The sequence below is a fragment of the Physella acuta genome, unplaced genomic scaffold, assembly GCF_028476545.2.
Source record: "Physella acuta isolate Inbredline_101_S28 unplaced genomic scaffold, ASM2847654v3 ptg000837l, whole genome shotgun sequence".
NCBI classification, from domain to species: domain Eukaryota; kingdom Metazoa; phylum Mollusca; class Gastropoda; family Physidae; genus Physella; species Physella acuta.
Window position 1 is genome coordinate 89,016 of NW_026732354.1, and position 18,455 is coordinate 107,470.

General features: G+C 40.4%; 2 protein-coding genes across 3 annotated transcripts; both read right to left on the reverse strand.

Annotated features, from left to right (window-relative positions):
- Window positions 1-507: 507 nt before the first annotated feature.
- On the reverse strand, window positions 508-6,510 carry LOC131951911 (uncharacterized). The gene is made up of 5 exons (XM_059314347.1): window positions 6,283-6,510; window positions 3,969-4,131; window positions 1,890-1,974; window positions 1,358-1,427; window positions 508-703 (listed from the first exon to the last, which is right to left on the reverse strand). Exons 1-5 carry the CDS (start codon window positions 6,326-6,328, stop codon window positions 618-620), a joined length of 450 nt encoding a protein of 149 aa, XP_059170330.1. The 5' UTR covers window positions 6,329-6,510; the 3' UTR covers window positions 508-617.
- Window positions 6,511-11,972: 5,462 nt separating this feature from the next.
- LOC131951912 (uncharacterized) lies at window positions 11,973-17,564 on the reverse strand. Of its 2 annotated transcripts, XM_059314349.1 has the most exons (6): window positions 17,454-17,564; window positions 16,866-17,038; window positions 15,835-16,009; window positions 14,996-15,080; window positions 14,258-14,327; window positions 11,973-13,743 (listed from the first exon to the last, which is right to left on the reverse strand). In XM_059314349.1, exons 3-6 carry the CDS (start codon window positions 15,978-15,980, stop codon window positions 13,649-13,651), a joined length of 396 nt encoding a protein of 131 aa, XP_059170332.1. In that variant the 5' UTR covers window positions 15,981-16,009; window positions 16,866-17,038; window positions 17,454-17,564; the 3' UTR covers window positions 11,973-13,648. The 2 variants fall into 2 exon arrangements, with proteins under 2 accessions (XP_059170332.1, XP_059170331.1); XM_059314348.1 differs by lacking the exon at window positions 16,866-17,038.
- Between the last annotated feature and the right edge of the window lie 891 nt (window positions 17,565-18,455).

Below are 18,455 nucleotides of genomic sequence, written 5' to 3' on the forward strand. Positions count from 1 at the left end.
TAATTGGATGCCTAATTCATTTTTTATGAATTAATTAAAATTTTGACCAAATTAGTAGGCATTTCTATCCAACCACACCACACGCGTCATTACGTTCAATAGCGCGTCATCACGTTCAATAGGCGCGCAATGGTTTTTAGTCATGAAACTCTATTGTAAATAAAAACATGTAAAGTACTAAAAAAAATTCATAAAAAACGTTTTAATAACAAGCTTTTATGTTCTAATGCCCTAAAATTAGAAAATAAATTATAGACTACTATTTAAATAACTATAAAGAAAAGCGTGGGCCTCTTCCTAAACATTAGTAAAGGTATCCAATATATACTTAAGTGACCCACGCTTTTCTTTTAAAGAAGGCATTGCATTGTCTTTTATCACAACATCCTTTCGTCTACCTGGTTTTTAGATAGATGAACTCTACTTCTACTGCGTCATGAACTGTATGGGCTATTAAAAATGTCAATAAAATACAACGTACTTCGCAGTAAATAACCAAAATGTATAATCTTTTATGTGGGCAAACATTTATTTCTTGACAAACATTCCCTCCCTTTGATAAACTTAACCTGTCAAAGTAGCAAAAAAAAAAAAAAAAATCCTGATGACGTCACTGTTTAGCCGACCACTGGCTTTACACCGCAAGGGGGCAGCACGTTGATAGGGTAGTCACATGTCCGGTCCTTATCGTTGAACACAGTGGCTGTGACGTAGGTAAATTAAGCGTTTGCACATACACAAAGAGATAATCAAATTAAACTTGTGCTCAGGGTTTATTTCAGATATATATATAAACTCCGCAGGTGGGTTGGGGTGAAATATAAGAGGAAGGGTGCTGCAGTTGAAAGTTCAATGGGGGTGGGGCGGTCAATATGTTTAAAATTAATATACATTTTTTTTTAAATGGTCCGGAGTAGGCAAAGTCCATGTGCTCAGCCCCCCCCCCCTCGACCTCCCCCCACTCCCAGCGAACCCAACCAAGGAGCGGTGGCTGAAAGTGATACTGAACACAATAGGATGCAGAATGGGGCATCTCTCTCACCAGATCCCTTATCTAGCCGCTAGACTTTAGGCATCTTCAGCCTTTATATTTCAGGACGCGTTGTGTTCCGATTAATCTGGCCAATGCTAAATCTGATGCTGTAGTCTAGTGTGGTAGGCTTAACATTAACAATTACACCCGTAACTACAAATATAAAGCCATGGTACTCAATGGTTATGAAAATTTAGTTTAGGGACAAGATTGCTTGAGTTAAAAAAAAAGGCGGGCATTAAATTCTCAGTGTCTGGTTACTACCTATTTAAAAGTAAAGTTAGTTTGAAATTTGTATGAAGGCGCAAGAATAAAAACACGTACTTGCAGGGCAGTAGAATTCACCAATAGATACTCCACCTATACATCTCGTGTAAGTGTGGCATTTGTTCGCCTGAAATATTTTAAGGCTATAATTAATGGCTGAATTTAATTGGACAATTTAGCCGCTGTCAGACTAAATGTAGGTGAGATTTGGGTTTTGGGCAGGATGATGGTTAGTAAATATTGGATATGGTTTAAAGGGTCAGTAGATATTGGATAGGATTTAAGGGGTCGGGAGAAATTGACATGGATATTGAGGTTGTCTGTAAGTATGACGTCATTTTATCGGAGTAATTTCTTTCATAAGTCGAAATGTTTTGTGTGTAAATGCGAGTCCAATATGTGTCTGTGTTTGTGTGATTATATGTCTGTATACTTGTGTCTTGTTTGAGTATGTCTGCATAATTATGTGTATAATTGTGTATACTGTGTCACCACCTAGACTCACAGTGTCACCATCTAGACTCATCGTGTCACCACCTAGACTCATCGGATCATTACCTAGACTCACCGTATCACCACCTAGACTCACCGTGTTACCATAAAACCCGTCGCTCTTCCCTTTGCAAATGTTAATGTCCACTTGCGAACATTCATGTGAAGTGCTGGTCGCTGGACTGAAACAGAACACCGTGAAACCACGTGACTATAACACCATGACACCATGTGACTAGTATACCATGAGACAACAAACTATAATACGACACCACGTAACTATAACACAATGACATCACGTAACTATAATTAATAATAATAGTTTCGCTGTCTGTCTATCTATCTATCTGTCTGACAAGAACGCTCTAGAGAAAAGACAAGCAATTTAAAAACATGCATAGTAATTCGAAAAACGAAGTATGACGTCGACACATTTAGCGCACAGAGTAGAAAATAATCTCAAACCCAGAGAGTGCACACAGTTATATGACGTCATTGATTATCGTGTAAACATTCAATACAAAGGCAATTTGGTCTAATCTAAGTGGTTTGCGTGAAGAGTTTCTTGCATTCAATTCTTCGGGTAGGGGCGAAGCCCCACCCCCCGCGTAAGAACGTCTGAGCCCCTCCCCCTCCCCAACTCAAAAGAAATTTCCTCATCGATACTCTATAATAAAATTAATGTGTCTAATCTAAAAAGTGGTTTTCTTGCAATGGGACGGTAGACATGTTTTTTTTTTGGGGGGGGGGGGGGGGGGTGGAGGGGTGGGGTGGGGGGGTGGTGTGTGTGGGGGGGGGTGTGTGGGGGTGGTGTGTGGGGGGGTGGGGGTGGTGTGTGGGGGGTGGGTTGGTTTCAGTGTTTCTTTCAGACTTTTTCCTCCCCGGAGAGGGGTGGGGGTACTTGAAATTTTCGGGGGCGGGGGTAGAATTTTCTGGGAGGGGGCGGACACTGGAAAAAGTATATAATTATATTTCGTTGAATGGGACGGTAGACATGGTTTTTTTTTTGGGGGGGGGGCGGTGGAGGGGGGGGGGGGTTGGAGGGGTGGGGTGGGGGGGTGGGGGTGGGGGGGGCGGTGTGTGGAGGGGGTGGTGTGTGTGGGGGGTGGGGGTGGGGGGTGGGGATGGTGTGTGGGGGTGGGGGTGGTGTGTGGTGGGGGGGGTGGGGGTGGTGTCTGGGGGTCGGGGGGGGGTGGGGGTGGGGGTGGTGTGTGGGGGGGTGGGTTGGTTTTAGTTTAGAGAAAAGAGACAGCACTATCAGCCTAGCGCCCGTTGTACCCTTCCTCAACGGGCCATTTTTCTCGTATATAATATAAATATAATATCATGACACTACTTGACACCGCGTTACTACAATACTATGACACCACATTTAGGAGACCTAAATACAACAAGTCCATATTTTAAAAAAAAATTCTGTGTTTAAAGCTTTCACTATTTTTTAAACAGATCTTCCTTAAAGGTATCGAACTTCGTATTATAGTGTATCTTTACATAAATGTTTTTCTACAATTTAATGCACTGATACAGTGTGAATAAGTTCTAGTTAAGAACAAAGTCGCTATTATCGAAGAAGCTTAAAGAAAGGCAACAACTGCATGACACTTAGATTTGTATGCACCTTGGTGGATTGTTTTCTTTGTGTCTGAATATGGAACAATGGGGGGGGGGGGTGGGATTGTTCTCAAACCCTGGTTCTTCTACCCCAAAACAATATTTTTTTCATTATATATAGGCTTGTGAAAGGGGGCTGGGGTGTAAATCTATAATACGTCAAGAGATCTGAGGCGAATCTACTGAGGCCATGCAACATTGGTCCGCTATATGGTCATCAAGATTGCCGTTTGTTAGACGTAAAGCCAGAGTTTCTTCCAGGCATCTCTTCGGGGGGGGGGGGGGGGGGGGGGCTTAGCCCCCCCCCCCCCGAACGAAATGAAATTTATATAATTTATATAGAAAATGTATACTTTTAACAGTGTCCGCCCCCCCCCCGCCCCCAAAGAAGGTCTACCGCCCCCCCCCCCCCCCCCGAAAATTTCAAGTGCCCCCCCCCCCCCGGAGAAAAAAGTCTGGAAGAAACACTGCGTAAAGCAAGAATGGCCGAGGACTTAATGTACAAATAGTCCACCTGTTTGCCGTAAGTTAGAAGATTGAAAACTAAAGGACCTTGACTTACTCAACACATGACAGAGTCGCTCTCTCCATGACCAGTGGGGGTAAACACTTGAAGGTCACCTGGATGTTGTTGTAGCACTGCTTGTAACCCCAGCAAGCGATCTCCAACACGTCGTTGTTGTAACACGGCAGCGGCGTCGTATTGTCCTGACCGCAGACTCCAACTGAGGAGTCACAAAAATCAGCTTTTGGTGTTGTTGTATTCGGTAAAAATAACAATGTTCAAATAAAGTGGATTAGATAGAATGAAATAGTTGTTTCTTAGGTGTTTTGAACTGGGAAAATAGCCAACACTTATATATTTAGAAATGGGAAAATAGCCAACATGTAGATGTTTAGAAATGGGGAAATTAGAGTACCTTACGGGCCATTGTCTCGTCACATGAAGAGATAGTGTGGTCAACACTATGCCCAGCTACTTTTACTTTCCCTAAAGGTATTCAGGTACACATCAGAGCTGGGTCGACTCAAGCACGTCGTAAGGTCTCTTGCTCGGGATCCAAATTCGAGACTTTTTGCTTTGAAATCGAACGCTGTACAATAAAAAAAAAAAGACAAACGGTCCGATACATCTTGGGAAATAGCCAACACTTAATTGTTTTAAATTGAGAAAGCATCTAAATTTTATGTGTTTTAACCTCGAAAAAAACCGACACTAAAGCCGTCTTCAGATTGATTGCAATAGCCAGTTATAAAAGTTTACGTGAATCGATTGATCGACGGTGATATTTACTGTTGATTTCTACTTGGAAATATCCCATATCTTTAATTCAGTTTTTATTATCCTTGATATTATCTAATTTTACGCAAAACAGTGGCGTAGTTACCGTAAAGCTAGCGTAAGCAAGGCATAGGGGTCCAAGGCAAATATGGCCCATTTTCCCTCTTTAATTGTTTAAAAACTTTTATTTTGGAATTTTAATATTTGTACTTTAAAAATAAGTTTAAAAAAGAAACGGAAATCTAGTTTCTTTTCTACTGTAGAAATAATAAAAAAATCCAAAAAAGGCCCTCAAAACTTTCTTACTGGGGAGGGGGGTGTACAAGGCCCATCGGTATTAATAACACTATAGGCATTGTTGCATTGTCGGGCAAGTCGTTGAGAGAATAAGTCTATAAACAAACTTTAACATTGACTTTTTTGGGAGATTGGCATCCGGCACCCGCAAATTTATACGCGCCGCTAAAAACTCTCTACAGCAACGCCAAAAACCTGCACCCCCTCCCCTCTCAATTCTCTGTCCTCACCATATTCCATCCAATTAGAACTACAATTGAGCCATCTTTTTAAAAATAAGGCGGTTCGGTTTGCCACCAAGTGTTTCCCAGCAGCTTTCAAAACAACCCCCCCCCCCCACCATGAGCACTACGGCACATACACTTGTTTTAATGAGCGCCATGCACTAGGGATACGGAGGGCTACTATAATCAATGGCGAAAGAAAATAAGAGGTGTCCTCCAGCCACGTCTCCAGTATTATACAGTTGGGCGCCTCAAATCTCTCCATTATGATGATGTTATTAAACAAGTTGTAGATATACCCTTTGGGTCAGTAGCTTGGCCATCATAAGTATCGAACATACATAAGCAGCTAAAATGGACTTCAAGGAACATATTAATCACTTTCCAAATGTATAAGATAGAATAAAAGCAAACCTAAATAAATCATGAGCAACTTTTTAAAATTGTGTATTTCGTTAGTGGCGTCACAAGGTTCGATATCACCCGATGCGTTTAGTGAGTGTCACCCCCACCCCGTCTAACAATTTTGCATTTCTGGTGGAGTGTTACCCCCTCTCCTTAATATTTTATTATTTTAACTGAATAAAACATGGTTTTGACAGTTTTCGTCATGGTGTCACGCCTAAATTGTGAGGCCCCCGCCTCGTGAAGCTACTGTGTTAGGTTACTTAAAGGTTACAGACTTACAGTTAATTTGTTAGTTTTTTTTTTCATAAAAGTTATAGAAAATCAAAGGTATTTTACGCTACGTGGTACTACATAATAATACCGTATAAATACACAAGTATGGACGTATAAAATACACAATTTACAGATTAACGCAGGGGCCCAATAATAATTTTTGCATAGGGGCCCAAAAATCCTAGCTACGCCACTGAAGCAAAATACAGGATTTTTTTCAAATGCTGTATTCTTTTATCATTTATTTTAAAAACCTATTAAAAATTCCCTTAAGCCTAATTAGAAGCTAAATTTTTTAATTAGAAGGTATATGGTGTGATTTATGGATAAGCTGCTTAATTAGTAGAATAATGGTTTAATTGGTGACTACATTGATTACAAACCAATCCCACCTGTGCAGACGATGAAACCCAAGGCAAAGACGTAATAGAAAAACATGGCTGTCTTGTCTACTAACACGACTCGAACCTGTAGAATGAGAATATTTTTTTCTCAAACGGTTCCAGAACAATCAGATTTCAAGCCTGCAAGATGACTGTGTGCGATTGAGATAAGGGAAAGGTACTTGGTCTACTTACGGCCGCCAGGTGAGGCAAACACCACCAGGAAGTGACCAACGTCTTAAGAAAATGTTGGAAGTGTTCAGATTATTTTCTCTCTCATTGATGATGTTTACACAATGGTAGCGTTGATTTTAGGGATATATATATATATATATATATATATATATATATATATATATATATATATAGATGTAACTAGTGTAGTTACCATACTATTGTAAGAACGTATTACAGTCTGATGCAACAGTTGCAGGACTGATAACGAACACCAGGCCGCTGCGCAGTTAATAGTTCTGATGCAACAAATGGTAATTATTACGTATACGAGGGGATGATGGGAAGGCGACTGGTAGAGAGAGGCAGAACCCAGTTGGTTACTGAACGGTGTAGACGTGTGTGATTCGTGAGAATAGGAACGATGGACACGTGCATTCTGTTATGTTAGGACTAGTGAGGACAGTGGGGGTCAGTTGGTTCATTGTATTCTTGTGGAACATTGGTGCATTGTTATGTGGAGCATTTCTATTGATTCATGTAATAAAGAGATCAATGTAAACCTGCATTTCCGAGTATCTATATTGTGGTCGATGTTGTGTGCTGGTCAAAGGTAGCACGAGTAAATACACTCGGTAACATTTGGCGCTGTCAGCAGTGAAATCGGTAACATTTGGCACTACAAGTAAATAGACTCGGTAACATTTGGCGTCGTCGAGCAGAAGAATTCAACTAGACCTGCCGCTTTAGGCACCCATTATCAACCTAGTTAATAACTGTGTTTCGTGTGTGTGAATTCGGACATTCAGGAACAGGGAAAAGTATTCTTACATACACGGTAGGAAAGGTCTTTTTTTTTTTTTACTCAAAGAATTAAAATTAGAATGTCTACTCTGGACGAAAAGCAGACCCATATTGTGGTCCTGCCCAGAGAGTCCCACATCAACAAATTTTACGGGGACGGTGATCCAACCTTAACCAACAGGTTCAGTGAAGAGGTCAGGGCTGCCTGGGCCTCGAGATACATGGCACCAGAGGAAAGATTAAGATTGTTGATGGGCAGTATAGGAGAGCCGGTTAGGGCAGAGGTCAAATGCCACGATAAAACCATCCAAACAGATCCAGATAAGGTGCTAGATCTAATTATGGAGACCTTTGGGGAGAGACGGTCGGGATCGCAACTGCTATCGGGGTTCGTAGGCTTAAAGCAGAGAATGGCGGAGAGTGTGATGGAGTATTCACACCGAATGAACAGGGCCTTTGATGCGGTAAAGGGCAAAACACCCGACATTGATGTGCGCCTACTGAGGGACCATTTCATCGAGGGGCTAGCAACCCCTATCTTAAGGAGATATTTGAGAGAAGAGGTCTATAAAGACCCACAGTTGACCTTCCTTCAGGTCAGGAACTCAGCGATCCGCAGGTCCGAGGATGAGGACCAATCGAACTGTTCGGTAGACAAAGTCTCTGTGCCGGAACAGAAACAATCCCCACCCACAGGGACCGGCACGATGGAAACCATGATGGCTCAACTGTTGGCCCACCTGGATAAGGTTGACCAACGATTGGAGAGGTTAGAAAGCAGGTCAACAGCAGAGAATCAGGGCAAAAACGGGACAAAACATAGACAGGTTAGACAGCCGCGACCTGCTGGTCCATCACTCCAGTGGACAGCTGACGGTAGACCAATCTGCCTGTCCTGCTCACAACCCGGACATATGGCACGGGACTGTCAGGGGAAACGATCGCCTTATGTAAGGCAGGGTAAGGCTACAGAGCGGCGAGGTTATGGCTTAAGAAACAAAATGGGACAAACAATGAAAGAGTCTCAAACAAGACTCGAAGAGAAATTATCAGATATTGAAAAAATGAACTGTGAAATGAACTTGGATGTTAAAAAGTTTCAAGTGAACAATTTGTTGGCTGAGAAAAAGGATGATAAGGAAGTAATTGGTAGACTTAATAATGAGATCTCAAGGTTAACCATGAAACTGGATAGGGAAAGTTCATGCAAATTAAAAGCACAGGAGAAATGTTCATCTTTAGAGTGTCTGTTATCTGAAGAAGAAAATAGAAAATTTGTACCTGGTTTTGCAAAAATTGCCGCACCGTTGCATGACTTGGTAAACAAAATGACAAAGAAACACAGTAAGGAGAAAAAGAAAGGCAAAACACAACTGATAGGTGAATTATGGACTGAGGAATGCCTGAACTCGTTTAAGCTACTGAAAAATGCTTTGACCGAGGCGCCGATATTAGGATACGCAGACTTTGACAAACCATTTCGGCTAGAAATTGACGCCAGCTCTAAAGGTCTGGGAGCTGTACTATCACAACAACAAGAGCAAGGTTCCAGGGTTATTGCGTATGCCAGTCGAGCTCTGAAGGAAACAGAGAAGAACATGACAAATTACTGCGCCATGAAACTAGAACTTTTGACATTAAAATGGGCTGTGACTGAAAAATTCAGGGACTATCTATTAGGTGCTAAATGTGTGGTATACACTGACAATAACCCCCTGAGTCACCTACAGACAGCAAAGTTGGGATCCATCGAACAGCGATGGGCAGCAGAATTGGCACTCTTTGACCTAGAGATAAAATATCGCCCGGGGCGGTCCAATGGCAATGCGGACGCTTTATCAAGGAATCCTTATGAGAGACCGGGCGATGAGGAAGAAACGCTGACAGGAATATGTGAGGTCAGAGCGTCAACAGATATCCCTCACGGGGTGCAAGTGATGCAAAACGGGCAGACTGTGGTGGAGCACATATCCACAGAGCCCCGACATATGGACATCAGTGATTTTAATTGCCTTAATAATAAAGAGATAAGAGATGCCCAGAGAACGGATAGTGGGTTACAGCCGCTGTTGAAATACGTCCAGGAACAAAAATTCCCAAGAAGAAGGGAAAGAGAACAGTTTGGTCGGGAAACAAAGAAACTACTGAGTCAGTGGGACCGTCTCAGTATAAAAGATGGTGTTCTCATGCGGAGAATTCATGACCAAATAGACGGGACAATACACCAGGTGGTGGTGCCTGGACAGTTACGAGAAGAAGTGCTAAAGGTGGCACATGACAGGGCGGGACACCAGGGTCAGGACAGGACGCACAAAATATTACGACGGCGGTGCTATTGGCCCAATATGGAGATGGAGGTCAAACGCCATTGTGAGGCTTGTGTGAGGTGTCAGCATGCGAAAATGCCAGTTGTCAAAATGAGACAGCCATCAGGACACTTACTGGCGACAAAACCACTAGAGATTGTGGCAATGGACTTTACGTCGTTGGAACAATCATCGGATGGGACGGAACATGTGTTGGTGATGACGGACGTATTCACCAAATGGACTGTCGCGGTGCCCACACGAGATCAGACGGCCAAAACAGTGGCAAAGGTCTTAATAGAACACTGGTTCATCAAATATGGCATACCAAGACAATTACACTCTGACCAAGGAAGGGCCTTCGAGTCAGAAGTAATTAACCAACTGTGCAGCCACTACGGGATCAACAAATCTAGAACAACCACATATAATCCTAAAGGAAACGGACAGTGCGAGCGGTTCAACCGCAGCATGCATGATTTGCTGCGTACTCTAGAACCTGAACAGAAAAAACGTTGGCCTGATTTTCTCCCAGAGTTGGTATATCTATACAACTGCACCCCCCATGCCACAACCGGCTTTTCGCCACACATGTTATTGTTCGGACGGGAGGCTCGACTCCCTCTCGACTTGTTCCTAGGAAAAAAGGAAAGTATGTCTGGCTCATACACCGCACTGGAATATGTGAATGAACATATGAGACGAATAAGAGAAATGTACAGGGTAGTACAAGGAAGACTAGAACATGAAGCACGGCGAAGAGAACCGCGGGTACAGACAAAAGACCCGCCACTCCAACTGAACGACAAAGTATTACTGCGTAGCCACCCATTAGGCAGAAACAAAATCCACGACCTCTGGGGACAGGAGATATGGCAAGTCGTGGAGATGCCTAAAGTAGCAGGTGGCCCCTTTAAAATAAGACCCACCAATCACACCAAACCGGATCGGTGGGCGAATATTGCTCAATTAAAGAAATATTGGCATAGTCAAGAAGAGCATTTACACACAAAGAAACCTAAGACAATTAGGGAACCGGAAACTACAACGGAAATTCTCATACCCATCCCGGAACCATGTCACCATCAACAGCACAACAGCGATACACAAGTGGAGGATAACGGCAACAATGAGGATCCCGATCCTCCCAGAAGCAGAGAGACAGTAGACCATCAGATAAGTGGTCCGCGGAGAAGTGTGAGAAACAGAAAGAATACGAAATTTTTCGTCAGCAACCATCAATTCTTTCATGGTCGCGCTGGGATGAGAACAGACTGTTCAAAAGCTATAAAAATGAACTGGTGAAGACACCAAACGAAAAAAGGTGGATGTGAATTCTAGAACTGCTTTGTGTCTGAGGAATATGATGTAGACACATTTGATATGTGAAATAGGGATAACTGTCAATCTTTTACGAATGTGACGACATTGACAGTGAGGGGAACAATAAATTTTTTTTACGGTGTTGCGTTTGACATTGAAGGAGTGCACCTGCCAAGCGTTGTTTGTGGTTGAAAACACACACAAAAAAAGGCGGGGGTGGATGTAACTAGGGTAGTTACCATACTATTGTAAGAACGTATTACAGTCTGATGCAACAGTTGCAGGACTGATAACGAACACCAGGCCGCTGCGCAGTTAATAGTTCTGATGCAACAAATGGTAATTATTACGTATACGAGGGGATGATGGGAAGGCGACTGGTAGAGAGAGGCAGAACCCAGTTGGTTACTGAACGGTGTAGACGTGTGTGATTCGTGAGAATAGGAACGATGGACACGTGCATTCTGTTATGTTAGGACTAGTGAGGACAGTGGGGGTCAGTTGGTTCATTGTATTCTTGTGGAACATTGGTGCATTGTTATGTGGAGCATTTCTATTGATTCATGTAATAAAGAGATCAATGTAAACCTGCATTTCCGAGTATCTATATTGTGGTCGATGTTGTGTGCTGGTCAAAGGTAGCACGAGTAAATACACTCGGTAACATTTGGCGCTGTCAGCAGTGAAATCGGTAACATTTGGCACTACAAGTAAATAGACTCGGTAACATATATATATATATATATATATATATATATATATATATATATATATATATATATATATATATATATATATATATATATATATGCTTTTTACCCACTGAGGTGTTGTGGTTAAAAGAGTTGACACTGAAACGACGCTGTTGTCAACTACTGACTTTATTCACATTACATCGAGCCATAAACGGCGATGTAGAACAACAGTAGAAAACAATATAGAAAACAGTTGATCACAGCAAAACAAAAACCAAAGAAGACGACGACTGACGACGACGATTAACGACGATTAAATTGTATTCCTAAAACAAATGTCGGAGCGACAGAACACGTGGGCCCATGCCGGTCGGCCACAAAGTGCACGAATAAGAGAATCGAAACTGACCGCGACTGACCTGAAATTTAAATGAGCTATATATCGATAAATAAAATTCCCACGTAAGAAACTCTTTATAACCCTGAGATCGTAGACCGACCCTCGATGTTAGCAAAAATAAAAACTACGATAAATTCGGGAAAACTAAGGAAGGGCTGTAAAAGTGACCGGTTCGAGTTTCCTTATACAAACATTTTTAATTTGGTGAGAAACGATCGCTATTTACAAAATCATTTTTAGGGTACTTTGGCTCTGTATCTGTGGCTCATTGTTTTCCATAGACTTGGATAAAGATTTTGGCCGTATGGAAAAACCATCGGTTAGCCTCTGCTCGCAAGGCGAGAGCTAAAAAGTGACCGCGAAAGAAATTCTCCTAATATGAGCTATTTATCGAAAAAAAAAACTTACCGAACGCACCTCCCTTTGATATTTTGTGAATCCGTAGAAAAACGGTCATGGATGTCAGAAAAAAACTCGCTATATCTGGGAAAATTGGTAAAGCGGTCAAAACTGACCAGTCGTATTTCTCTAGAAATTAAATTCTATTTGAAAGGGAAAAATATATGATTTGTTGTGTATCATTCTTACTCTAAAAATCATCTATGCTGCTTATAATATTTATAATATTTTTTGCCTAAATTTACTTCAGCACTCGTTGTAAGGTCAATGCACCCTCAATACCTTAAAAAATAAGATTGAAATTAGGCGGCTTGTATTATGTACGAATAAACCATCTTGAATGGAAGAAAGAAGTATTGCTATTATAAATCTTCACCAGATCTGTTTATCAAACCTGCGATAACATAGGCTAACTATACTCAACAAAATCGATATTCTTCACTCTCAACTTACCACCACTCAAAAACATCACCCAACTATACAATAACATCAACTCGATTTCTTAAACTCAATACCAATAACTCGATACCACCTACTCGATACTTAACTCACGACTACTCAAAAAACTCTATTCAATAAGCTATCATTTTTATTACTCGATACTATGCAACGCACGACCTCTATTCAAACTATACGATACATCACCCTTTTCAAATTCCATTACTGCTAAACAAAGACTCAACGCAACCCATCACTGCATAACTGCAGTCGGTCACTCTTCGATACTTCGTCACCAAACTCGATACTCAACAAATTCATCTCTCCCGACTCTTCCTAGCGCTACCACCAACGACTAGATATGTTACCAACTACAAGAGAGAATACATCAACGATACCTTAACACCACAATACTCGCCTACTCATCAACAGGAGTTAAAGGGTGGTGTGAATTAAATAGAGTATAATTATGTAATTCAATTCACATTCAACGTTTCGAGCTCAGCTTAAGGGCTCAGGTTCATTTGGACTCCCAAGACGTCATCTAGTTCTGGTGGACATTGAACCATGCTTGAGAAAATAAAGAATGCATTGAATTGTCATCATTGATCACGCCATCCTTTCATTTACCTGGTTCTTAGAGATAGATGAAATACTGCGTCATGGACTGTAAGAGCTTTTAAAAATGTCAATAAAAAACAATATTTCTTACAAGGTACTTCGCAATAAATAACAAAAATGTATAATCTTTGATTTATCTATAATTTATTTCTTGGCAAACATTCCCTCCCTTTGATAAACCTAACCTGTAAAAGTAACAAAAATCCCCGATAACGTCAGTCCGTTGAGCCGACTACTGGTTTTACTCCGCAAGGGGGCAGCACGTTGAATGGGAAGTCACATGTCAGGACCTCATCATTGAACATAAGGTCTTTTACGTAAATAGAATCGTGTTAGCACACACAATGAGATAATCAAACATAAATTATACATTTAAAAAAAAAATTCCGTAGTGGGCAAAGTCCATGTGGTCAGCCCTCCTCCCCCCCCCCCCCACTTCCCGCGAACCCAACCAGCGATGGCTGAAAGTGATACTTTACACATAGGATGCAGAATGGGTCATCTCTCTCACCAGATCCCTTATCTAGCCGCTAGACTTTAGGCATCTTCAGCCTTTACATTGCAAGACGCGCTGTGTTCCGATTGATCTGGCCAATGCTAAATCTGATGCTGTAGTCTAGTGTGGTAGGCTTAACATTAACAATTACACCCGTAACTACAAATATAAAGCCATGGTACTCAATGGTTATGAAAATTTAGTTTAGGGACAAGATTGCTTGAGTTAAAAAAAGGCGGGCATTAAATTCTCAGTGTCTGGTTACTACCTATTTAAAAGTAAAGTTAGTTTGAAATTTGTATGAAGGCGCACGAATAAAAACACGTACTTGAAGGGCAGTAGAATTCACCGATAGATTTCCCACCTATACATCTCGTGTATGTGTGGCAGTTGTCCGCCTGAAATGTTTTTAAGCTATAATTAGTGGTTGAATTTAATTGGACAATTTAGCCGCTGTCGGACTAAATTTAGGTGAGATTTGGGTTTTGGGCAGGATGAGGGTTAGTAAATATTGGATAGGATTTAAGGGGTTAGTAGATAATGAATATGATTTAAGCGGTCAGTAAATATTGGATAGGATTTAAGGGGTTAGTAGATAATGAATATGATTTAAGCGGTCAGTAAATATTGGATAGGATTTAAGGGGTTAGTAGATAATGAATATGATTTAAGCGGTCAGTAAATATTGGATAGGATTTAAGGGGTCATTAGATATTGGATATGGTTTAAAGGGTCAGTAGATATTGGATAGGATTTAAGGGGTCGGGAGAAATTGACATGGATATTGAGGTTGTCTGTAAGTATGACGTCATTTTATCGAAGTAATTTCTCTCATAAGTCGAAATGTTTTGTGTGTAAATGCGAGTCTAATATGTGTCTGTGTTTGTGTGATTATATGTCTGTATATTTGTGTCTGCTTGTTTGAGTATGTCTGCATAATTATGTGTATAATTGTGTATACTGTGTCACCACCTAGACTCACAGTGTCACCATCAAGACTCATCGTGTCACCACCTAGACTCATCGGATCACCACCTAGACTCACCGTATCACCACCTAGACTCACCGTGTTACCATAAAACCCGTCGCTCTTCCCTAGGCAAATGTCAATGTCCACGTGAGAACATTCATGTGAAGTGCTGGTCGCTGGACTGAAATAAACCACCATGAAACCACATGACTATAACACCATGACACCATGTGACTAGTATACCATGACACCACAACACTATAACACGACACCACGTAACTATAACACAAAGACATCACGTGACTATAATATCATGACACTACTTGACTTTAACACCATGACGCCGCGTTACTACAATACTATGACACCACATTTAAGAGACCTAAATACAACAAGTATTAAACTTTCACTATTATTTAAACAGATCTTACTAGAAGGTTCCGAACTTCGTATTATGGTGTATCTTTAAATGAATGTTTTTATTTAATTTATTGCACTGATATTTTGTGAATAAGTTCTAGTTAAGAACAAAGTCGCCATTTTCGAAGAAGCTTAAAGACAGGCATCAAACCTGCATGACACTTAGATTTTGTGCTCCTATGTGGATTGTTTTTTATTTTTATGTCTAGATATGGGAGAATGGGAGGTGTGGGAGTACTGGTGTTTGTCTCAAACCCTGGCTATTCTACCCCAAAACCATCTTTTTTCATTATGTAATATATAGGCTTGGGTGGGGGGGGGGGGGGGGGTGAAACTATAAGACGTCAAGAGATCTGAGGCGAATCTACTGAGGCCATGCAACATTGGTCCACTATATGGCCAAAAAGATTGCCTTTTGTTAAACTTAAAGCAAGAATGGCCGAGGACTTAATGTACACATAGTCCACCTGTTTGCCGTAAGTTAGACAATAGAAAACAAAACGACCTTGGCTTACTCAACACACGTCATGGTCAGTCTCTGCAAGACCTGTGGGGGTACACACTTGAAGGTCACCGTGATGTTATTGATGCACCGCTTGTAGCCCTCGCAAGAGATCTCCAACAAGTTGTTGGTGCCAGATATGTAACACGGCGGCGGCATCGTTGTAATGTCCTGCCCGCTGACTCCGACTGAGGAGTCACAAAAATCAGCTTTTTGTGTTGGATATTAGGTAAAAATAAACCGGGAGTGATCTCCCCTAAACTTTCTAGAATATTCTTATATAAAACAACAGGAGATGGGAACTCGGGATATAGTTATGATTATCCGTTTTAAATACTCAAACTTTTTAAAATAGAATAGAATCTCATAGAAAAAAGAATTGCGCACCAAGCGAACGCCAAAACAAAATGTGCATAATAGTGCGGAATATTATTAGTACTTTATAATTTACAAGCGTATTTTTGAGAAATCGGAAATAGCGTAAATTACTACTTCCGGTCAACGGAAATTACTTAAAATTTGATAGATGGTAGAGGATTAGATCTTTTACTTACTTGTGAAATTTCATTCATCTATATGAAATAGTACTCAAGTTATAGGCTTTTGAAAAATTCAAAGTGAAAAAAGTACCACTTCCGGTTATCGGAAATCGCTCAAATGTTGATACGGATCTACGAATTTTGATAAAATACTTATATATGAAATTTCATCAACCTAGCTGTAACGTACTCAAGTTATCGTGTTTACACACAGACAGACACACAGACATACGGACAAGATTGCAAAATAATGTTTTTCCGTATCAGTGAGGTGTAAAACGTCCAGATTTGTAAAAATCTCGATTTTTTTTTTGCACGATTACAAGACTTTTTTCTATACTTCGTATATACGAGAAAGTAATTACAAACTTCACATAAAACGGATTAAAGAGAGTGAAATAGTCGACTCTTGGTGTTTTGAACAGGGAAAATAGCCGATACTAAGATAATTAGAAGTGGGAAAATAGCCGATACTTAGATGTTTCGAAATGGGAAAAAATAGTACCTTACGGGCCATGGTCTCGTCACATGAAGAGATAGTGTGGTCAACACTATGCCCAGCCACTTTTACTTCCCCTAAAGATTGTCAGGTAAACATCAGAGCTGGGTCGACTCAAGCACGTCGTAATGTCTGTGGCCCGGGATCCAATTCGAGACTTTTTGCTTTGAAATCAAACGCTGGACAATAAAAAAAAAAAAGACACACGGTTCGATAAATTGTTTTAAATTGAGAAAATATCTACATTTTACGTGTTTTAACCTCGAAAAAAAAAAAACCGACACTAAAGCCGTCTTCAGATTGTTTGCAATAGCCAGTTATAAAGCTAACATAACTCTGCTTGGAAATATCCCATATCTTCAATTCAGTTCTATTATCTTTGATATTATCTAATTTGACGAAAAATACATTTTTTTTTTCAAATGCTGTATTCTTTTATCAATATTTATTGAAAAATCCTATTTAAGATCCCCTTTGGCCTAATTGGAAGCTAAATTGTTTAATTAGAAGCTACATGGTGTAAGTAACGGATAAGCTGCTTAATTAGTAGAATAATTGATTAATTAGTGAATACAATAATTACAAACAACCCACCTTTGCACACGATGAAACCCAAGGCGAAAACAAAGAAGAAAAACATGGCTGTCTACTGACACGACTGGACACCTGTAGAATGACAATATTTTTTTCTCAAACGGTTCCAGATTGCAACGTGAGATAGTGAAAGGTCCTCGGCCTACTAACCGCCGCCAGGTAAGGCAAACACCGTCGCAATCCAATGTTGGAAGTAATAAAGTAATAAGTATATGATGATTTTCCTCCTCTAGTTGTTTTATTTTCTGCTTATCAGCAATTCATAATTTGTGAATTCAACACTACCCCTCCCGCCCAGGGATAGCAGCCGGTTACAGACAAACAAAAGATTAATCAGAAATTGTTACCTACCCTTCGTTTCAGATCGTTTAATACTAAATTATCTGCCCCTAATAGCCGTCACTAAACCGGCTCTACGATTGTAAACATTCGAGGTGAACCACAGCTCACCTGACAGGTGGGGATGAGGGTGGTGGCTAAGCTGCGTGGTGTTTTCTATGGTCTCCATGAAGAGAATTATATATATAGATATAGATGCTATGTTCAATGTACATTATTATAATACTCAAGAGCTCTTTTAGTTGAAAAATACAGTAAATTTTAAAATTGAATATGTATGTATTGGTTACTTTAACTGTTTATTCTTTTAATGAACATAGATACTTAAAATCGAGTGTAACAGTTTTTAAACAATTGCTACTGGATAGTATTAAGTTTCATAGAATACAACTAGCACTATTTTACAACCAATTCGTACTGAAATCAAACTTAAATAAATAATAAACAATCCTCTTTGCTCCAATTTGATTTTTCTGTTAAATTATAATCTATCTTCTCTCTATATAACAAAAACAATGTATGTGTCTGTCTGTTTGACTTTTATGCATTACTACACCTTTCGATTTCATCCCATCGCCATGAAAGTTTGGGAATTTGTTGAGAATACTCTTGGGGAGGTATCTGCGAGAAGTACAAAAGAAAATAGGAAGATAAAACCAATAA

Excerpts from the sequence above, each read along its gene's own strand:
- LOC131951912 (XM_059314348.1), bottom strand. The coding sequence starts at position 17,499 with ATGTTTTTCTTCTTTGTTTTCGCCTTGGGTTTCATCGTGTGCAAAG. Across the intron at positions 16,010-17,453 it reads GGGTTTCATCGTGTGCAAAG|TCGGAGTCAGCGGGCAGGAC; the intron begins GTGGGTTGTTTG and ends GTGACTCCTCAG. Across the intron at positions 13,744-14,257 it reads TGAATTCTACTGCCCTTCAA|ACCTTATGTTCAATGATGAG; the intron begins GTACGTGTTTTT and ends TTTACGTAAAAG.
- LOC131951911 (XM_059314347.1), bottom strand. The coding sequence starts at position 6,328 with ATGTTTTTCTATTACGTCTTTGCCTTGGGTTTCATCGTCTGCACAG. Across the intron at positions 1,975-3,968 it reads GCGACTCTGTCATGTGTTGA|TCCAGCGACCAGCACTTCAC; the intron begins GTAAGTCAAGGT and ends GTTCTGTTTCAG. Across the intron at positions 1,428-1,889 it reads ACGGGTTTTATGGTAACACG|GCGAACAAATGCCACACTTA; the intron begins GTGAGTCTAGGT and ends AAAATATTTCAG.